This window comes from Epinephelus lanceolatus, chromosome 5 (assembly GCF_041903045.1).
Source record: "Epinephelus lanceolatus isolate andai-2023 chromosome 5, ASM4190304v1, whole genome shotgun sequence".
NCBI classification, from domain to species: Eukaryota; Metazoa; Chordata; class Actinopteri; order Perciformes; family Serranidae; genus Epinephelus; species Epinephelus lanceolatus.
Window position 1 is genome coordinate 2,336,252 of NC_135738.1, and position 23,581 is coordinate 2,359,832.

General features: G+C 41.8%; 1 protein-coding gene across 6 annotated transcripts in view; it reads right to left on the bottom strand.

The window, feature by feature from the left end:
* Positions 1-23,581, bottom strand: part of cadps2 (Ca++-dependent secretion activator 2) — a 348,398-nt gene that overhangs the window by 264,588 nt on the left and 60,229 nt on the right. For all 6 annotated transcript variants that reach the window (XM_033634619.2, XM_078167597.1, XM_033634622.2 and 3 more), the window contains exon 2: positions 15,502-15,615. In XM_033634619.2, the coding sequence (XP_033490510.2) occupies positions 15,502-15,615 (114 nt within the window). The remainder of the gene's footprint in view (positions 1-15,501; positions 15,616-23,581) is intronic.

Genomic DNA, 23,581 nt, shown 5'->3' on the forward strand with positions numbered 1-23,581 from the left:
AAACAACGCTAACGATGCTCTAATGTCTGTAGCAATGTAGTTTTTATATAGTGGGGGAGGGGTTATGTTAAGGATGCTCTAGTGCGTCCTCAACCCGTTTTTTTGGCTCACTGTTAAAAATCCTGGACACAGAAATAATGGAAAACAGTTTAATGGTCTAAGTCCACAATCCAGTACGACACAATTCACAGTCTGTTCACATGTGTTCTGACATGTATGTTGTGTTTAGAAATAAATCACTGGTCTTGCTTTACCCAGACTTTAACAAATCCATTTCAACCAAATCATAATTCCTTTGTTGTACAAAAAATAAAAAATAAAAAAAAAATGCACAAATGTTAATTTTCATACATTTAAAATTTTAAAAATAAGGACATTTCTACTTTTTTGCTGTATGAAAGCCACCAAAATGTGACAACACTAGCATATCGAACAGTGGTGTGAATTGTGCTAACCATTACACCCCTGCTGTCTACTATATGAGTCACTATCATACCGTCTATATATCTAATGATGTTTGGACAATAGCATTAGCCCAGCATTTATTCATCAGAAAATGTTTAAAGGCTGTTAACATTGATTATTTCACAAGTTAAATTATTTCAAAGCTAAAAAGAAAATGATAATAAGTGGAAATCATTTCTCAGTTCTCTGATGATTAATAATATCCATTTTATTTATTCTGTGAACTCATAAAAGGTCACAGTCTCACGCTGATCCAAGATCTGAGTGACAGAATACAGATTTTTCACAGAACACAGACATCGATCGGACGTAACGATGCTGACCTCTGACCTGAACCAGTGATTTCCCTGCTGCCCTCCACTGCCTCATTTTCTACACAGATCAAAGGTGTGATGACTGTAAACTTGAGATGAGAGGCTGTACTGAGAGCAGTTTAATACTGAAAACCACCATCAGATCTGATGTCAGAGGGTCAGACGATCTGTGGAAATCTTTCTTTAAATAAAGAAAAATCTCTGAGCAGGAGGCACTTAGAGTCTGAGCAACAGCCTCCCTGCTGAGCTCCTGAAATGTCACAAACACCTGAAGCACCGGACTCCAGCTGCTTTAAAGCACTAAATTACAGTTCATACACCTGCAACTCCAGCACATAAATATGTCCTCTACAAATATATCCTGCACATAAAATCACATCAATTTGGTCAAACGGTGCCACAGAATCCTTAGTGGTGTGATACCTACAGAACGTTTATACCTTAGGCCCTTCTCTGCAATGTCTACACAGGAGAATAAAGACACTCTTCAAAAGGAGGATATCAAAAATGACAGTCATTCAATTTTAGATTGCCAGACAGATCGCCTCATCATGCCAGGACAAACTGTGTATCAGATGTAAAAAGCAGTAAGAAATCCTTGTTGTTGTTTTTACCACGCACGATGCTTGTTAACTGAAACCCTGACTCGAGTAAATTTTCATGAACAGACCATGAAGCTGTGAAAGTTTTCTCAAAGTGAGCAACATTAAATTGAATCACCTCCTCCGTATCTGCGATCTGTCACACGACGACTCCACGCCGCAAAGTGCAAGACAGAAGCAATTAAAACCACTTCACCTCTCGGAGGGACGACTGATGGATGAGGATTTCATTTCCTATGTCCCCTGAGACTCACACACACACACACACACACACACACACACACACACACACACACACCTGCCTGTTTTTAGGATATGAATACCTAAAGACATTCTGAAGTGGTCAGAGCAGGTCAATAATGAAAACGTCTGGAGAGAACGGCCAATAAACCGTCCTTTCATCAGCAGACTGTCGCTCAGGAGCTGAAATCATATGGAAGAAATTGAATTTGCTCCCAGCTAACGCTGCTTTCTCCTGTCAATCTGGAGACCTCATGTTAACTTGTCCCGTCAGTCTGTAAAGCTATCATTAGTTTATTCTGTCTATAACTGACACTAATGTTAGTTTGTCCTATTAATCTCTAAAACTAACATTGGTTTGTCCGTTTGTGAAGCTACCGTTAGTTTGTCCTGTCAGTCTGTGCTGGTAACCTTATTTTGTCCTATTAATCCATAAATAAAGTTAGTTTGTCAGTTTATTCAGAGACTGTTTATCCAGCGTGGTAAACTGTGAGGCTAAAATTTGTTTATCCTATTAATCTGTTAATCTAAAAAGCTAACACTGATGCTAGCATTAGCTTGTCAGTTTGTGATGCTAACTTTATTTTGTCCTGTTAATCTGTGAAGTGAATGTTAGCTTGTCAGTTTGTGATGCTAACGTTAGTTTTTCCAGTAAAGCGACAAAGTGAACAGTTTGTCCCATCAGTCATCATCCTGTTAATCTGTGAAACTAGAGTTAGTTTGTCAGTTTGTAAAGCTAATGTTAGTTTGTCCTGTTAATGCATAAAGCTAAAGTTTTTTGTCCCGTCAGTCCGTAAAGCTAATCTTAGTTTGTTCTGTCACTCTGTGAAGCCAATGTAAGTTTATTCTTTTTATCAGTGACTCTAATGTTAGTTTGTACTGTTCTTTGAGCTAACATTACTTTCTCCTGTCAATTTGGGGAACTTATGTTAACTTGTCATGTCAGTCTGTGAAAATAACATTAGTTTAACTTTTTAACCATTGACACTAACATAAATATGTCAGTGTGTGAAGCTAACGTTAATCACTGATGCTAATGTTTGTCCAAGCTGTCTGTGAAGCTGATGTTAGATTGTCAGTCTGTGACGCTAAAGCCCAGCATACACTGTACGATTTTTGACCGGATTTGACCCGATTTTTGAGACGCACGACCTGCTGACACTCGGGCCGGATTTCCGCTTCATCGTGCGTCTTTTGCCGTGCAGTGTACGGGGGGGGGGGGGGCGAGGGCCGATCATATGTTCCAGAACCACGGTCCGACAGTCGGATGAATTTCTGACATGTCAGAAATTTTGGTCGGCCGGCACAGACATTCGCACAGTTGAAGCAGAGCCACAAGCCGATTCAACAACGTCTGTGCATTTATCCCTCACTGCACCTGCGCGAAGACATAGATCACCATGGCGACGCGTCGGTGGACTGTAAATATGGAGGCCAGGTTGGTTGAGCTGTGGCAACAGTATGAGTGCCTGTTCGACGTTTCTTCTTCTACCTACCACAACCACTATCAACGAGAGAAATGCTGGCAGGAGATAGCCAATATTCTTCAGCTGCCTGATAAGTTTTCTCTGCTCTCATTTTCAAACAAGCGCAACAAACATACAAGCTAGCGCGCTAGACGAGGTACAACACACACACACACACACACACACACACACAGGGTGCACCTGGCTGTAGCCGGCTTACCTTCAACTCTCGTTGTAAAATGGACAAACCATACTGTCCATGTCTCTCAAGCCATCTGCGAGTCCATATGCGCCGACGCCTCTTCTTTTTGGACGTTTTGGCACACAGTATAGCGCAAATCATCAAAGCAAACCGCTTGTCCTGCTTCCTTGACAACAACGGCACTTCCGGAACAAATCGGAGCTTTCAAATGTAACGTTATCTTTATTGACAGCTGTCAACGGGCAGGACAGTCAGCAGGGGCCGACGAGCCATTTTCACCCGTACAGTGTGAGCTCTCTGATCGTGCTTGATGATCGGAACATACAGTGTGAGCACATAAATCGTGAGCTTTGGCCGCACATCACAGACGATTCACTCGTACAGTGTGAGCTGGTATTAACAACAAGATTTTAAAAATCGTACAGTGTATGCTGGGCTTAACGTTAGTATATCCTGTCAGTCTGTGAAGCTCACGTTACTTTGCCCTGATAATCAGTGAGGTTTACATAAGTCCTATTTGCTGCCATCTATTACTTTCTCCAGTCAATTTGGGGAACCCTATGTTAACTTGTCATGTCAGTCTGTCAAACTGACATTAGTTCAACTTTTTAATTGACACTAACATTAGTTCTTCAGTTTGTGAAGCTAACATTCGTTTGTCCTGTTAATCATTGATCATCATACTGGTTGCTTTTTCTTCATCTCAAGAATCAACACATCTGGGTGATGCTGCTGAATGTGCATTAGCATGTCCGATGTGTTTCCATTCACAGACCCTACAATGGCAAAGCAACAGCAACATAATCCTCATCTCAGATGCAACTCTCCCTCCATTGCTGTTGTAGCCGACTGCAAAACTTCAGACGGGTCTCTCAGCTCTGCCGTTTCATTTTATTTCATTTTATTTACAAAGCCCAGTATCACAAATCTATAATTTGACTCAAAAGGGTTTACCTTAGTGAGCGATTGCTAACATCCATCCATCCATTTTCATAACCGCTTATCCTCTAGAGGGTCGTGGGAGCTGGAGCCTATCCCAGCACTGGGTGAGAGGCGGGATACACCCTGGACAGGTCCCAAGATGATCGCAGGGCTGACACATAGAGACAGACAACCATTCACACTCACATTCACACCTACGGACAATTTAGAGTCACCAATTAACCTGCATGTCTTTGGACTGTGGGAGGAAGCTGGAGCACCTGGAGGAAACCCACATGCAAACTCCACACAGAAGGGCTCCCTCCTGGGATGGAACCAGGAACCCTCTTGCTGTGAGACAACAGCGCTAACAACCACACCACCGTGCTGCCCCCATTGCCAACAGTGTACTATTAAAGGTTTTCAGGTGAGACTCGTGCTTGTGAACTTTTGTTCAATATTACATGTGTCAATCTACATACTGTGTATTATGTGTGTGGCTGCTTGCACAGGACCGTTACGGTTTGACATGAAACCATTACAGCTGTACCAGCCCCCACCCATTACTGGTCAGACAAAATAAAGTTGTCTGAAGCCTCTTGGTAGACAAATGGCTACGACACAGCTTGGGACGTGTTGTGACTGCCTTCGACTTTTTAATAATTGAAGAAGAAAATGCCACAAAATAAGATACTTAAGAAAATTAAATTTAAAAAAATAAAGTTGCCTGAAAACAAGACTGACATATAGGTTTTCTGATGCATTACTAGTCTTATCTTTACGCGGTTTATGCAATGTCATGACCCATTGAGTAATTCCACTTATCAAAGCATCAAGCCTCCTCTGACATCTTGTCCTCTGTCTATATTCTTTCCATTCCGTATGCCATCTTACTTTCTGAGAAAGTAGCAGAGGAGGGGTGCCATGGTGGCAACTTAGCTCATTTTTCTCGAGATCTAACTTTGAAGAAAGTTTCCAGTACTGTTTGAAGAATGTGCAGTAAACCCTCCCCCCTGTGGCTGAGGCTCTGTTGACTGTGCTCAGTGAGTAGGAGAGAGCAGCAGTATGTTCATTCAACCACACAGCAGCCTGACAAAAACATGACTGAGCATACCAGTGTTCCTAATCACTGATCACTGATCCCCATTGTTGAGAACACCTACAAACCTGCCCACCTGTTAGAGCGAAAACTTTATACACAGTGAGGGAAATAAGTGTCAAATGCGTCAGCATTTTTTTCCATTAATGATATTTCCAATGCAGCTATTCACATGAAATATACACCAGACATAGAACTCAATAAAAGTATAACGGTGAAGAAATAATAATGTTTCAATCCATAAAAAAAGTGATGTGCAATAAAGCAGAATAACACAAGAAAGAGTACTGAACACGCCAACTGAAATATACTTAATAATTGGTGGAAGAACATTTGTTTGCAATGCCAGCTTATAAGATGCCTCCTGTGTGAAGGAATCAATCTCTCACAGTGATCAGATGGGATTTTAGTCCATTATTCCACACAGACAGTCTTAAATGAAGAAGGTTCTGAGGGTCCAGATGGTGAATCTTGATCTTAAGCTTCTTCCGCAAATTTTCTATCAGGTCAAAGTCTGGTGATTGAGGCCCCGATCATACAGACAGTGTTTTGCAGGTTGCAAAACACAAGGTGCACCACACTGTCTTTTCTTTTTAGAATTGAATGCCACTAGTAAAAAAAAAATGCTCAATGCGCATTTTTATTGTTTCCAGGCAACCAACCCATCACCTCTTAACCCTAACCTCTTCTGGTGCGACTGTTTTCGTATGGCACTGGTAATAAGTGGCATTTATTTGACTGAGATGATTAATCATCACCTATACTTATAAAAATAGTTGCCAATTAAGTTTCTGTCAAACTAATCAGCCTATTAAAATGTTTAAGTTCCACTGTGATGCACATACCAAGGCTGCTTTCACACCTGCCGTGTTTGGTTCAGTTCAATCAAACTCAACTTTATTTGCCCCCTCAGTGCGGTTCGTTTGGGCAGGTGTGAACACAGCAATCACACTCAGGTGTGAACACAGCAAAACAACTGGACTGAGACCTTCTTGAAGAGGTGGTCTCAGTCCGGTTCCAAAGGAACTCTGGTGCGGTTGGTTTGTGGTGAGAAGGTGTTCCGACCTGGATGTGAAGCAACTGCAGTCACATGACACATTGTTTGGGTTAAACATGAGCATGTTACAGTCCTGGAGGATTATTAATGTGCACCTCCTCCTGTACTGCCTTAATATGCACATTCAGCACATCCAATGCATCAAAACATTGTTTTCTAGTTGGAGCCGCGCCTCGTTTTCAAACTGTATGGTTTGACTAAAATGAACAATGACAGCAATATAGTCCACGATGAGCAGCGCTAAAATCAACCTGCGTAGTTGTCCCTCCATTGTGACATTAGAAAGTGTCACATTTATCTTGCAAGTGTACTCTTCTTCAACGTTTGCTTTACTTCCTGGATTTTTCCCACATGGAAATTCTGACCAATCAAGAGCAGCTTTCTCACACAAGGCATTTGATCTGGTCCTCTTGTAAATGCTGCCGTGAGAACACCAACCAACTCTAGGCAATTATACAACTTTGGAACAACATGAGTCCCTGATTCAGACCAGAGGAGACCACTCTAGGGCTGACAGCAGCCTAAAACATGTCTCAGCAACAACATTATGTACCACAATACTGTGTTTACTGTAATGTGACTAGTGCAGCCGACATATTTTGCTATCAAACTGATTATTATTATCTGGTTACTACAAAGTCCTTCTTCATGAAGTATTCCTGTTTGTCCTCCATTTTCAAATCAGACATCATTTTATTTCTTCCACTCACAGTTTGTTTGCAGTTTGTTGGTCTCAAGGACTCAGCAGCAGCTTTTATACTGTAAACAGTCTGAATGAAACCTTTGTGTTTCAGATCTGAACCGTTTCACCTCACAGCCTGGTGAGTTGCTGATGCAGCAGAGGAGATAAACTCCTTCACTGAAGGAGATAAACATTAACAAAAGTGATGCAACCTTGTGATGAGGAAAATCAGTGTGAAAGCTGTGAAATCCTGTTAACTTTCCAGCTGTCTCACTTCCTGTTGGGCTGCCAGTTCAGAGTTTCCTCCTCCGCTGATGATTCACCCCCATCTACAGAACCCTCTCCTGCTCTCCTCTCTGTGGCTGCTGATGATTGTGGATTGCTTTACTGGTGCTTTTCACCACAGCTATTTACAGTGCAATGATGGTCGAGTGATATTACAGTTTACTGTGTAGCATTAAACAAAATGTTGACAATTTAGTTGCAAGGTCCCCAGTTCGGGTCCAGCATGGAGACCGTTGATGTATGACATCATCCCCTTGTTTCCAGTCAGATCTCAATTGTCACTAAAAAAAAAAAAAAAAAAAAATCTAAAAATGCAAAAATAAACCATTTTCAAAGTTTGGTTAATCATATGCCCAAAAGAAAAGCCGACATTTCTAGTTGGAGAAAGAAACACCAACTTTTAAACATTATGGAAGACTTGGATACCAACAGGTTTTTGGATACAACTCTAACCTTTTCAAGAAGGTGGTTGAAAAAATGAAATAGGGAGGCTGTGCTGGCACAGTCCAACAAGAGCGCCACTGGTAGAACACTTTGATAAAATCTTATTTTAATGCAAAGAAGCAAAATGACAAGCGGCTCCAGCTGTTTATAACTTTCTGTTTTGATGTGATGAATAATATGTTGGGGCACGTTAAAAGGAGCATGTAGAGCTGCATGTACGCAGGAATATTAGTGGAATATTCATTTTCATTAGCGATATGCTATCAGCAGTTTGGTGCACTGTGCTGGACCATCGTGGTGAAGAAAGAGCTGAGCTAGAAGGCAAAGCTCTTTCTTCACCACGATGAAGAAAGAGCTGAGCTAGAAGGCAAAGCTTTTGATTTACTGGTCCATCTGCGTCCCAACCCTCACCTATGGTCATGAGCTCTGGGTAGTGACCGAAAGAATGAGATCATGTATACAAGTAGTCAAAATGAGCTTCCTGTAGGGTGTCTGGGCTCATCCTTAGAGATAGGGGGAAGAGCACGGACATCTGAAGGGAGCTCGGAGTAGAGCTGCTGCTCCTTCGCATTGAAAGGGGTCAGTTGAAGTGGGTCGGGCATCTGATCAGGATCCTCCTGGACGCCTCCTGTTAGAGGTGTTCTAGGCATGTCCTTCTGGTAGGAGGCCCCGGGGCAGACCCAGGACACGCTGGAGGGATTATATATCTCATCTGGCCTGGAAACACCTCGGGGTCCTCCAGGAGGAGCTGCAAAGCATTGCTGGGGGAGGGAGGTCTGGGGTCCCCTTTTGAAACATGGGCAAAAACCGGACTATTTAGTGTATGTAAACGTACTCACTTTCTTTTTTACATCCCGCCCTTTGAGGCGAACAACACTCAACCCAACTCAAACACAGACGGCACCTTTACAGAAATCAAATCCAGGGGATTCTTTAATATAAGACATGCAAATATGACAATAATGCCAGAGGCCTCTCTGCTCTGCTGTTGATACAGAAGCTCTAAAGCATTTCTCTCCCCTGGACCAGGTGCACCTCGCCAAGCAATGCACCTTGTGATGCAAGCAGCACACCTGGGTAAATCTACAGGAGAGGAAAAAGGGAAACAGCACAGGCTGTTACAGGTGGCATTAGAGGATGTGGGTGAAAATCCAACAGTTTTTACACAGTTTGCTGCAGGTTTGAGAGCAAGGTGGATACTGCTGCTTCCAAATAAGTTAAAAAATAGCCACCCACAGACGCCATAATGGGAGATATGATGAGCTCACTGTCTTTGGTTTAGTTTACTCACTGTTTGATGATCCAGGTGCTTCGGTTGGTTTTAGAGTTGACTGATTTGCAGGATGTATTGAGAGTTGCAAGATGACGCTATGAACTGCTTGTCTTGACTGTCGCATTCAAAAGAAAAAAAAGACTTTAAGATTGTAACCCTGTGGCGTCTTCCACACTCCACACTTAATTAATTACCTGCCTTTAATTAAAATCTTTGAAGATGCCAGGTCAGGTGGCTCATTGCAAATAATGCTGCTAATTATCAAAAAAATAATAGTCTTTGTTATTATTTGATAATTGCTAATATATAAAACAACCTGTATAGGGGTTAGTAAAAACTAAGTTTGGGCGCCTGGACAAGTAAAAAAAAAAAAAAAAATGATGTTGAATCCTGAATGGAAACATCTTAAACTCATTTCCAGAGTTGTGATGTTCTTATTATAAAAACCTTACACGTTCGTATCTGATCTCACACTGACATTGTTTGCCATTTTTAAAGAGTCGACATGTCGTCTACCAGGAGTGATGCAGAGGCGGAGCAGGGCAAGAGGCAGAAATAGATCATCTCATGCTTCTCTGCGGAGACAGCCCTCTTCCCTCATGTGGAACATCTGCCATGAGTTTATGAAAAATGTAGAACAGCACAAATCCCTGTTGTTGTTATTATGTGTGAGCAGGGAGGTGATGCCCTGATGCTCTGACTCCACTAAAATATGACAGTGTGATGTCTCAGGAGGACATCTGAAACATGACAAGTGTTTTGTGGCTGATCTCATGAGGATGATGATGTCCACTGAGGAGGACGAGTCGTCTCACTTTGATTATTCGGGCCGTCAGCTCCACTGCAGCGATACAAAAGCTGTGATTGAGAGTTTCAGTGAGATCCTCTCGTCTCACACTTGCTGGCAATTAAGAAGACGAGCTGCAAGTGGCCGATAAGATCTCCATCTCACAGCAGATGATAGGCACTTCAGCAGAGGAGGGGAAGACAAAGATTCGGGTGAGATAGAGGGGGAGACGGAGGCATAGGAGCAACAGATAAGAGAGAGAGAGACGGAGTATAAAAATGGAAAAAAAAAAGAGTGAGGAAATTCACTGCAATCTGTGCTCACAGCTGTCCTCCTCCGACACTGGAGACGGAAACACAAGCCAACGTGGGAGGGTGTGTAACAGTGTCTCTGGAGGAGTCAGAGGACAAGTTTCCATCCAAACACTGAGCACATTTCTGGAAAAATCCCAAAAAGATGGCAAAGAAGATGCTGCAGAGATGACATGATCCAAAGAGCCCCAAAGACAGTAGACGGCAGGGCTGTCGCAGAAACCGCAAAAAAAGTTTCTACCTTCCAAGTTTACTTCTGGGGTGTACGACCCCCTGAATAAGTGTTTCTCCCATTTGCCCATTTGGCTCAAGGAAAGTTTTACATATATAAAAACTCCACAGATCAAAAATTCTTAATAGAAAGTCATAATTGACCTTGTTTGCAGTTCAAGGTGTCCTGTCAACAGTTTTACAGAAGTCTCTTTAATGATGGTGGTCGAGGGAGAAAATGCTTCTTGGGCCACAGGGAATTTTATTTGCTGCAATACCATGTGTGGCCTTGGAAGCAAGGCTGAGCACAATCCCTGGGGGCCTGGTTCAAAAATACTCAACTCTGGGTTAAACACTGGGGCAAGAAGAAAAAAAAAAGTCCAAAAAAGTTAATAACTTCCAAATTATGGCGAAAAGGTAGTTTCTTGCAACCCTAGGAATCCCGTGCCATCAAACAAAGCTTCAAATTTTTTTGGGTCAGCCCTAGTTGTAATGGAGCCAAATTATGTGCCGTTACCTTTGTTACATGTTGCTGTTGTCCCTGGTTTCATATGAGAAAAGGAAAAGATCGCTAGAGGCTAGGCTAATTTATACAATGTAAAATGCCATAGGCTGGCACTAATAACGTTAGCATGTTGTATTTGTGGGGGAAATGTGTCCAGATAAAGACAAGTGTTTGTCTGTGAATGCTGCAAGTTATAGTGAAGCTGATTTGTGTTTGAAATTGTCTCTGTTAAGCCATGTTTAATGTGTGTTTAATGTGTGTTTTGAATCAACTATATAAATAAAGTTTGATTTGAACTAAACTTTACAGCACTTAACACAGTCCTCCACTGCCGACTAGTGTTTTGGAGGTGTAACTGCAGAGTGACACAGACACACCACCGCAGAAGTAAAAATAATGTGCAGATTTTTTTTCCCATGACTAATCGATCAGTTGAAGATTATGTGCGACTTTAGTCGACCAAGATTTTCTTTGGTTGACTACAGCACTAGTTTTAAAACTGTGTCATCTTTGTCATTTAAAAAGCAGCAAAATGCCGAAAAATAAAATAAAATCAACGTGTACACTTCCAGGTAGACAACTGGCAATTGTTTTGGATTAAATGCAAAATAGTGATTGTATGTGAAATAGGCCAACTTGTTTATTTCTAAATTTTAGCAGCAACTGGAACATTTCAAGGGGGGTTTCAACGGTATGAGATTTTCATGGTACAATAACCGATAACTGCTTCAGTTTGCAGCCGGGGCTGTCTGACAGCAAGGAAAAGCCATGAAAATATTCTACGTATAGCACATCCATAAACTGACACTGATTCTTTTAGGTGGGTCCTTTTTTACGTGGTGGCTAAAAATTAAACAACTGAGGCAGCATCTGCTCACCATTTCATTTAAAGTTTGTGACAGGGGTTTTTGTACCCAGACGTTATTACCAATTTGATTCGATCTATAGCCCAACAGTAAGGCTTATTTATAAAGCGCTTAAAATCAGGATGAATGAAGTCATTTGCAAAAACAACAAAAAATGGTGGTAATACTGCATATCAGCTTTTCAGCCACCCTTAATCAATGCAGGGGAAATTCCTTCACTGCGACAGCATTAAGGCCTCTGCACAATGAGTCTGTATATTTGGTCTAATATTGTTGCACGTCTAAATATGAATACTTCACATTGTGTCAATTACGTTTGCACACTGAGTCCAAAACTTTTGCATGTTTTTCGCATCCGTTAGAGCCTTTAGAGACGTTTGACCAAGAATCAGTGAGGACAATGTGGACAAGACAGAGGAACAGGACGCACAGAATCATTTAATAGCTCAGGTTCAACAGGTCTGATAGTAATATTCAGGTGGATGATGATGAAGAGGAGGAGGAGGATGTGGACTGCACACAGAATGAGGAGGACAGCTCCACCCCTTCATTCAGCTGTGGTGCTAAACGACAGACAGGGAGAGAGTGATAACAGTCAGATAGCTAACTCCAGTGGAGGGAGGCGAAGGAGGAAATGTGTCTTTTCATATTGTCATGTGTTGTGATTTTTCACAATGAATAGAACAATAAAACGCAGCAGATACGTTTCTTCAGATGACGGATTAAAAGAACTGACTCAGTGTGCAAAGGCCTTTAGCAGATGAGTGTGCATGAAAAAGTATTTTCAGTGATAACCGAGAGAAGCTGTTTGGAGATGTGGGTGGTTACAGGGAGCAAAGGTGATGGAAATTAAAAAGCTCTCCTTTGGAGGAGAGAGATTTGTGGCACTGTGCACCTGAAGACAGAAAAACCACCTCACAATAAAAACAGCTGGTGAGGTCGATTTTTTTAATCGGTTTCAGCCTGACTCTGGTGATAAATTTCATTACTCTGTGCCATAAGAGCTCAACAACCACTCTGTCATCAGTGCTGTGGAGGTGGACGGAGGTACGATGGTCCAACAACCAGCGCTGAATGCGGGACAGTTTGAAACCACAGGAAGGAGAAAAGAACCTCCAAACAACAGCTCTGAAGTCAAAGGAGTATTTCTAGTAGTTTTCTAATCATTTCTAATACCTGGGTCTTATTCTCACAGTTTTGAGAGACCCAGACACCAACAATGAACTTGCTACATGAAGTCCGACAGAGACATGCTGGATCAGTGACTGACTGATTTTAGCTGATCACAGATTTATCTGCATCTGTGTGTGTGTGTGTGTGTGTGTGTGTGTGTGTGTGTAAGTCGCTCGGTGCATAAATGCCAAAGATGTTTTCAACTTCTGACTGAAGTTTAGTCCATTTAATGTTAACTGGAAAAAGTTTGTTACTGAAAAGAAAAATTACAAGAAGATATATAAAAAGTTTAATTACAATGTGACGACTATTTTGCAGTTCCATGTAATTAATAAAAAAATGTATTCAATATTTATTATAGTTCAGATTTCTGTTTATTTCATAAGCTGTGTTTTAATTTTATTTTTCTTCTTTCATTAATACATTTGTTCTAATATGCTTTGTCTGTGTGTGTTTCTAATATTTACGGATACTAATTAAATTCTGGTGAAGCTTACTGTTTTAAATTTGCTGTTCTATTTTCTGTTAGTAAGTTGGTGTTGTTTTAGAATTTAAAATGTCCCACTGAGAATGTATCTTGGTATGAATTATTTAATAATTTAATTTAAGGGATCCTTTTCCAAAGATAAGTTTGTTTCAAATCGAATTGTGACACAATTGTGAAGTTCCTAAAGATCCCCAGATAGCATTGATGAGAGGGAAACATGAGTGATATACTTATTTGAAGATATACATGCAGATGGTAACGACACTGCCAATTGTCGTCATGGTTTGTATTGCTGTATAGCTGTCCCGACCACTTCTGTAGCATCTAAGCTTAACTGAGAAATATTGAAAATGAATTGATAGTTGGAGGAGGGATGAGAGACCAAAGGACATTTTTTGAAACATCATGTTGCAGTTCATGCATCTAAAATAACTTGACAATAAAGCCCTGTTCGAACGGGATTAGTTTAACATGGAGACGTGGGGTAAAGTAATAATTACCAGGGATTTTAGTCCCGTCCGAACGCACCATGTCTGTAATCATTACGGGGAACGTCAGTAAAAATTACGGCGACTTTTACCTTCTGTAAAAAGGAGAAAATACCTCGGGTAATATTAATCCCGTGTTAACAACTAGTTTTCCGCGTTTTTTTGATGATGGAGGCGCTTGAGGAAGCATTCGGTGTCAGCAGTCGTGATAGTGGACATTCTTCTAATGATCGCAAAGCCCTACGTGGGCGACCAATCAAAAAGGTCGAGAAGAAAGCACTTTTCGGAGACTTCTGGTTGTGTTAGGTAGGCCTAATATAAATCCATACTGCTAAGCGTTGTGTACACACAATCCTGATCATGGGCAATATTTCATATTGAGCTAATCATTAATTATTATCACACATACAGGAAGCAACGTAGCACGCACATGCCGACAGGCCACTCCCATCTCTGGTAGAATTACAGAGATTTCTTGTCCCGTGCAAATTGGACATTTATATTGCAGACATCCTGTGATAAACTGAAATTAGTCCACATCCCTATGTAAAACTAATCCCGTCCGAATAGTACTTAAGCCACATTAGCATGCAGGTTGCAGAAACACAAACTATAATAGCCAGAAAAAAAAATACTTTGCAAGACCGCTAAGCTGTTACGTACAGTTTTCTGGTGATCTGCCAGGTGGTTGCAGATTTGTGATATAACAGTTTAGTTTGGCAAATTCGACACTCGGCTCTTTGGGGGTCATCTTTGTAAACTCTGGAGCCCCTACTAGACTTTATCGACATCTTGCTAGCGTATCTGTAAGCCTGTCAGAGGTGGTCACATTGTCGGAGATGCAAAACGAGGCCTATCGTTATGTTCTAATGTCCTTGTCTGAGAATAACTTAGAACTGATGTTGATGCAAAATGAATAATGTTGGATTACCATTTCTTGATTTATGGGTTATCTGGGGATTTTTAGGGTGATGGTAAAGAAAAAACAGAGCTTTCGAAAACTGATTTGGACATCGATTATCATGGCAATCAAAGCTTCGAAGTATTCGCATCAGCTCCAGTAATAACTGTGATTACTTTCTTCCTCAGCTGCCAAAGTCAACACTGTGCAGCACCTTTGCCTTTATGAGTAGTGCACATGAAGGTGCAGCTGTGTATCAGTCAGACAGAGATACAAACACCACAGCAGGGCCAACAAACCAGGCTCCACGTCCGGCTAGCTGTAGCTACTGTGGCCATAGCTTGCTATGCTAACATTGGCTGGTTGCCCTGCCGGAGCAACCACAGTGTCAATTTGTTGCTTTAAGCAAAAAAAAAACAGGGCACACATTGTATGAGCTGATAAGAGGAAACTGGCTCCCTCAAGATTTAAACATATTACGTTCTTCCTCACAGGCCAGCTCTGCCCGTAGCAAAAATTCACTTCAGGCTCGGAGGCTAAAACTGTTTGCATATTGGACCACAATAATCATAGCATGACAGTTTTGTCACGGCACATCTGTAACCAAAGGAGAGTCCCAACTCTCCAAACTGTGCCTCCAGTTGTCTCTGAAGGACACCTGGATCACCATCAGAATTAAAAAGCAAAAAAGAGGAGAGCAGAGTAAAGGTACAGTCGTCTTGCCTCATAGTAGCTCCTCACAGCGTTACAGAAAGCTTCATCCGCCACAATCTGAGTTTCCCCGTTGAGGAAGGCCAGGAAACGCTCCTTCACCGCCTGCAGCTGCTGCTTGTTCACCTGAGAAAGACATGAGAGAAGATGGAGGAGAAAAGTAAAGTACAGAGAGAAAGAGTTTTGGAGGAGGAATGGGAGGAGAGATGTTGGCAGACGAGAGTGTAATCAATTAGGAACAGATGGAGAGGAAGAGCAGAAGATGATGGGGAGTCAAGATGGATGAGAAACAGAACAAAAGTACAAGATTAGAGTCATTGTTAAAGTGTGACAGAGTCTGACACAGTCATTACAGAGAAGAGAAGAGTCTCATTATCTAACAAATGTCTTTCATTAGGAAACCGACTTCTCCAAAAACAACACAGGAAGACGAATGTGTCTCGGTGTGGCTGGAAAAAATGTTCAGACATGATTTGAGACTGATGAAAATTCTTTAACAGGACCATATCAGATACTGAGCTCATTAAGCACAAATTGCCTTCATTGGAATCCATGGCCAACCTTTCAAAGACATGAGGTCAGTTTTACACTCATTCTGAACTGAACTGTTTTCATTTCCAGGTAGACACTGGTGTTAAATTTAGTGGAGTGTTTTAATTCTTTTCTCTGTCACTTTTATTGGCATTAGAGATTAACCACGTTTTTTCAGCTGCAATTCCAAAACCTGAGTTTGGAAATCTGCCGATGCTGATGCTGATATAAGAGGTCTTTTTGGCATTGCATTGTAATTCAGCATTAAAGTTAATTGTAGTCTGAAGCAATTAATTCCCAAACTTTAGTGAAGTGCTTTTCAGCCCTTAAAATCCCCACTTAACTTGAAGGGCCGTGTGATGCACACTTACGAACCCATCTCAACTGAGGGGAAGATTGAATTTCCCAGGATGCATTGTGAAACTATCCAGCCAGGCGAGTTTTCCAGGAAGATGGCAGCTTCCATGAGAAAGCCATCGCACAATTGTGCGTACTATTTTCGCAAATAAGCATGCAGAAATTCCAAAATATGTCGGCATGTGTTGTTTCTGTATATGCATTGTTATGTGTGAGCGTTGAGTTTGAATATGAATGCTTGAAAATCGTTAATTCACGATGTAGCCGACATGAATATCGAGTTCTCTGTGAAGCCTTTAATGCTGAAGCCTACGTCGACGATACGCATGACGTAAGTGAACATGTCTGTTACACTAATTTGCATGAAGTGGCGTCCCAATTTGTAGGTAAAATTCCCTACCTCTCAACACTACCCCTTTGTCGTTGAGGGGAATCTATCTGGTGAGTGCACTTGAAACCAAGGGGTAAGGTTAAAGGGAAGAGAATTTTGAAAAACTTCAAGTGAGTAGATTTCAGCACGAGTTCAAAAGTAGTAAAAGAATTTCAAAGTAAATTAAAAACTCCTTCATAAGATTTCAAAAGTGAAAATTTGGAGTAAAAGTGCAAGAACTGTTTAGATTAAATGAACAATATCACTATTGAAGATCCTATTAAAGAAGTTAAAAACAAGTGTTCCTATAGTTCCTATAGTTACCATCAGGGATGCAAGATATTGGATTTTTTTTGGCCAATATCTGATATGCCAATATGTTACAACTCATTTGACCGATACTGATATCAATATATCCACATTTTTCCCCCACCTAATATAAGTGATCATCAAGTTTCTTCTTTGGTGGAATAAACATATTATACATGTATACTCTTATCATGATGGCCCACCAGCAGATGGAGACATGAAATACAATACTTTTCAATGTATGCAATATTCATTGGTTGTGCAAAATAAGAAGCATGTTGGCCGATTCCAATTGTTCATATTAAAGTCCATATTGGCCGATTCTGATGACATGCCAATATTATCCTGCATCCCTAGTACTTTATATAGTACATTATACAACGCTTTAGATAGTGTTGCATTGTTTTCAGTCTGATTTCATCCATCCTCACTACGTTTACTACACTCCCAAATGAAGTGGAGGATGCAGTGGAGAGACGACCACGCCCACTTAGGAGACTGGAAGTGTACACCATTTGGTTCCACTGGCGCAGCTTGTAGTGGGATATCTTCTGTTATAGAGTATCTTTGGAAGAACGCAACTGCAAGAGCACAGTGTAGCAGCTGGACGATGTACAGCATGCACACATTCAAGAGTTACCATCTATTCCTCTATTAAAAAGAGGCACGTGTTTGGGCGTATTATAGCTTTATGTAATGATATTTTGTGCCGACTTTGTACCACATAAGAAACATAGCTAATAATAGCTAATGTTGGTGGAGCGGAGCACCAAACTCACCAGCACTAACAAACGAGACCAGCACAAAAGTCAAAGGATGTAAATAACTGCAGGTTGTAGCCGTACTATCCATCATCCATCTACCTGCTCACCTACCTCTCCACCTCTTCATCTACCCACTGGATTCAAGTTTATAGTTTGGTGAAATAAACATTTTCCAACAATAACAATATTTTTCAGAGGAGCATTTCTCAGCAGAGCAGAGCAGTCATGCCAGAGAAGAAAAAATCATTCCCACAAATGTCATCTGTCCTGGTAATTTCTGCGCAGTGAACCACAGCTGACATATTGTGTTGTAGGAGAATTTTAACTTTTCATGAGCGACGGAGTCACCAGAAGCTGCGGCTCATAAGCTGCATATGTATGAGGCGTCGAGCAGACGGCGGCGTCGGGGGAAAATTAAACCATTATTCTTCCGCTTGTTGCAACACTGCCAGCAACAAATGCATTCTGGGAGTCAAAGTGCCAATTTCCAGCTACACAAAGTGAGCAGAGACTTATCTCCTGCTGACAGCTTTTTGTGTGGGCTTCCTCGCCTTTTCTGTGTCTAAATGGAGCCGCTGTGGTTTCGCCTTTAACCATAGGAGAGGAGGAGACGGGTGAATTTATGAAAAGCAGCAGGTTGAGACCGCTCGCATTCGAAATGACTCAACCTCCATCTAACAGGCTGAAAATGTGAAACAGTTTATTACAGATAAGGAAACTCCTGCTGAAGGCTGGTGTCAGAGTGAAATGTGGTGCAGGTGACAGCAGCAGCAGCTGAGGACGCATTCATGCTAAAAACACACATTTATCTTCACAGATTTGGGGAAAGCGTGTCAGGCAGAGTCAGACCTCTTTGTAGATCTGATTTAACAAAATACAGGGTTTTTCCTTTCTCAACATGAGGCGGAGGCGGTACCATCCTGATCATGTGCACACACCTGAATCTGAACCGTGGCTTCAGCCAGCCCAACACTTTTGTATTTGTATCTTATGAGTTCTATCTGTGTGCGGTGATTTAGGTGACACTTCACTGTATAAGAGAGAATTTATTGAACATTCTTCCCAAAAGAAATTCCCCCCAAAATCATGAAAAAACATATTTTCCAAACTTAAACGCAGCAGTATAACCAACAAGAAACCACTGATGTGTGAAGTGATTTTGAGGACACTACACTGGATAACAGTGAAGTTAATAAGTATTTTTGTAGCAGGTTATCTCTGTTCAGTGTTGCACTCACTGCACGGTCGTGTCAGGGCCGCCTGCACGCATTGTTATTTGTTGATCTCTGCGGTCGGCTGGTTTTGACGAAAATTAGGTCGTAGCTCATTGTTGACTTTACTACAGTTGGAAAGAGGCATCATTTGTGTTTAAAAAATGTTTTACTTAGGGGCGTCTGTAGCGCAGTGGATAGTCGATGCCTCGCCGCAGCAGTCACAGATTCGACTCCAGCTTGCAACCATTTGCTGCATGTCACCATGTCATTTACAATGCTAAGACCAAATGACTCTTGTCTTCCTCTCTGGTACTTTTGGCGGCGCCTTTCCCAGGTGCACTGTGCTGATTACGATACAGTGCTACCACACTGACGTAACGTTGCAATTGCACTTACAAATGACAGAAAGTCCAGCACTTGTTAGTAAAGTTTATTTCCATGAGGCAACCTCTAACAACAACTCTGTTGGTGTCAAAAGGGATGAACTTTAAGTAGTTTAGGGACTCAGTGCTCTTGGTGGACGAAATAATGTCATCTCTTCTCAGACTTAATTCTTGGTATTGAAGACGTACTAGAGGGTGAATCTCAGGTTGTGATTTTCTCTTCCCAAAATCTGATTTGTAGTTTTAAATTAGTCTCATCCACCTTTTCAGAGCTGACAAACACCTCCATTATATGCTTTCTTCCCCTGAATGTAGAATCACCCCTGTTCTGAGGCCGTTTTGGCTGAATTTCACAGCCGCTCTCTCCTTTCACCATCCTTCTTTCAGTTGACGGCTACAGTAATGGCTTCCCTCATACAAATGTATCCTGCTCATGAAATGAGGGGCGACAACCTGAAAAGGAGCTGGATATGCACTGTGAAAAGCCGCCTGTCAGGTTTCAGTTGAATTTCTGTTCGTGCCTCCCCATCTCCTCTTCTGTGTCCAGGAAATGGATTTATCCCAGGGGGGTTGATAAGCGAACGCGGCGCACTTGTGCTCCGTCAGCGGTGGAAAACATCCAGGTGGAGGTGTAATTTCCCCCTCAGGGACGTCGCTCTGCATGCTGGGCTCAAATTGCCAGTCTTCGAAAACCTTCCCGCTGAGGAGAACCACTCTGAGGTCAGCGGGTCGACATCTCTAAATGTTCAGGGAGCGCTGGCTCTCAGAGCGGCTCTCAGCGAGCAGAGAGGATTAGCTGCTGTCGGCTTTTCATTTCTCTGCAACACTAAGAGCTCTTCAACAAAATACTTTTCTTCTTTACCAGTGTGAGTGTGACTCATAACTCACATTTTCATCCCATCAGCCGAGCCATGTCTTTGGTTAATGAATAAACAGAAGGACAAAGAGAAAAATAGTTAAACCGACAACTTTTGTTTGAATTTTCCCTTTTTGCTGAACTGATGCATGAAATATGGCACAGACTGTTGAACATTCACTCTGCAAACAATGCAAACCTCTCAACTGCATCAGAGTTCAATGTTTTACAGCCATACAGGACCCAACAACACATTAAGAAGATACTTTACTAAAATGTCAACTTAAGCCCCGTCTCCACCAAACCCTTTCAGTCCAGCACCTGTGGAACCAGCAGTAAGCCTTCAGACATGGTACCTAGACCCTCGGTGTGTTCAGACAGTCCTCTTAAATGTGGGCGGGGTTGTTGTCACTCACTGCTCCGTCCAGCACTCGCTGTATTTCCTCATCAGCGGTGACACAGATGGAAGTCTGCACCTGGTTTATCGTCCACAGAACGAGGCTGCACGCCCACATTTTCACAACAAAATAGAACAGGCTGCAGTGAGAGTCTCTCTCCATGGGATATTTAAAAATAGCAGCTTTGTGCATTTAGTCCTTCTCAGGCAAGCTCAGGGGTTTAGTGTTCCTGTAGCCCACAGGAAGTGAGGATTAGAATATATGACCTTCACATAATCCGCTCCAAATTAATCTATATTTTTAAAGTCATTACTAAAAGTGTGTGTCATATAAAAACTAAAGTGATGGTCAAAGTTGTCACAGTGAAATTTAAGGTGTGCTGATGGATTCACGTCATCAACTCATGCATTGAGTAACATTACAAGTTAACGTTCCACCTTAAAAGTTGCCGGCAGTCGGCCCAGTGAATGAAGTTATTTCTTCTCAGACTCCAGCTGCTGTGAGAGGCAGCAAAACATCCTTTCATTTTATAGTTACAGTTTACTAATAAAACTCTCCACAGTATGAACAGTGGTTACATGAGCCTCAAAACCAGACACAACTCAGCCCTGAGCAGAGTGACCGTCCTCTACTGACCAATCAGACTGCAGTGTTCACAGCTCCACCTTTTAGTACCTGAAGGAACGGTTCCATTGGGAAACGGAAAAAAGCATACCAAACTGAACTGAACCGTACTGCTCGGTGGAAACAGGGTTTTATATTTTGTTTGTCCTTTTGGCTTGGCTTGTCCTGAAATTTTAATTTTGGAACTACAGTTTCCAGAGGGAAAATGTTAAAGAATGGAGAGTCATAACGTCAGTGTCAACGCTTGAATTACTTTCACACTAAAGATTAAAAAAAAAATACTTTAAAAAGTGGCTTATGTGCAATGGACCACGCTGAATCTAAAAATGTATATCACATCTGTGTGTTTAGATTTGACAGAGTTATGACTCAGAGAGATATTAGATTTGGAAAAACCTGAAAAGACGTGACTGCAGTGTCACTGCCGTGTGAACAACACGCTCCATCAGGAACAGGCTTGATAACAGTGGGTTTAGTCATTTAAAAGATTGAAACTTCAGCCAAAAATTTAACAGCGCTGAGTGATATCAGTATCAGTTATGCAAAACAAGTAAACAGGGTATTTAGTCGGTGATGCCTCTTCATTTGATATGATCTGAGCAGACGAGACAGAGGATCATAAAAAACTGTCAAACTGTCAATCATCAGGAAACAATCCAAACTAAATCAAACAGCAGCGTGTCAAACTGACAAAACTGATCTAATGTGAAGAGAGATAAAGCATAAAAGTCTACAGTCCTGTTATCAGTAATTTTCATTCAAAATGTTCTAGTTCTTGTAATGATTTTTAGGTCCTGCACTGCAGTAGCTTTTCTAGAGTGCTGCGGAGACGGCGTGTTTTTTGTAGGCTGACCCGGAAGTTAACATCGTCCTGATTCCCTCATCAAAAAGCCTGAAGGACAGAGCGAATGTTAGACTATGAACAAACTACACCTCAGTTGCATGACTTCAACGTTACCACCACAACAAGGCTGGTGAGTCATGTTCGGCATAGTCTCTATATAAAGACTCTACATTCAGTGAATGTAAAGTCTGTAGGCAAACCCCGGAGATCTTGCCTCCGGAAGAAGAGCGGAAGAGCCCTGGTTTCCGGTTGTAGGGTGTTTGTAGTCCGTGTGATATTGACCAATCACGTTTGAGCCGGCTGCAGTTGTTGCCAGGTTAAACGGTCCGTGCGGTGAACTAACGAGGCGGAACATAATTGGCGTCACTGCAAACTCTGAATCCATCGCAATGGTTCAGCATATTTACTTATATATAAACGGAAGTTGGAAACGGAAATTCGCCTCCTCCGCCCAAATCAAACCGGAATGCCAAAAAATCGGGGGTCTGCCCCCAGAGGCTGTATCGCTGTCTGCTGGAAGTCAGACGCCGAATACAGCGGATGGGTTCCGAGAATGCGTTCGGCATGACAATATTCTGTAGTCTCATTACGCCACTTGTTAGGCACCGTCTTTTAAAGACACTTAAAGACACTTAAACATTCACAAGTGCGGTATGTACTAACGCACGTTATGACGTAGAACAAACGGGAATGTCTCTTAAAATTTTAACCACAGACCTTATTTCAGGCACCTGACTAAAAACCCACTAGCGTCGACACAAAGGAATCACAAGTGCAGAAATGCTAACTCTTTCCCCATACTAGGACTCATTTCTGCACTATTCTATAATGTCACAGCCATAGACTGTATATTAAGGCTGCCCCCCAACTTGTCGACCAAATGTTAGTCGACCAGAAAGGTCACTAGTCGGCAAGACTCCATTGGTCGTTTGGTTGCTAAAAAAGATGGATGACATGACAGCTCCACAAAGAGAAGCCAAAACATCTCGATCGCCCCCTGGTGGCTGGCTGCAGCACAGGTCATAAACCCCGCCCCCTCCACATTAGTGGATCAGACGTGGGCTAAACTAAAAACTCAACATATCAAATACAGGTTTTCCAAAGATGGTTTCTGTCATTTTTGGTTGTTCTTATGACTCTGACTTGTGTTTAAGTGTTTGTTTCTCTGATAAGTTTGGTTATAACAAATAATCTGATGTTAAAGAAATGGGATTGAGGTCAAGACTGACAGCTGTTTGAGCCCACTGGTGTGCTTGCTATCAGTGGCGCTGCTTGCAATTGGTCGCACGGTGAATAGGCAGAAACTTGATAACGGCGGAAAATCACTACTGTGCAGACTCTGGCTCTAAATGACGTCACCAGCACAAGACGGCAGTGACCATATCAGTCATATTTTTGCTTAATTTTTGCACAATGGGAGGAAGTGGGGATGCGTCATCACA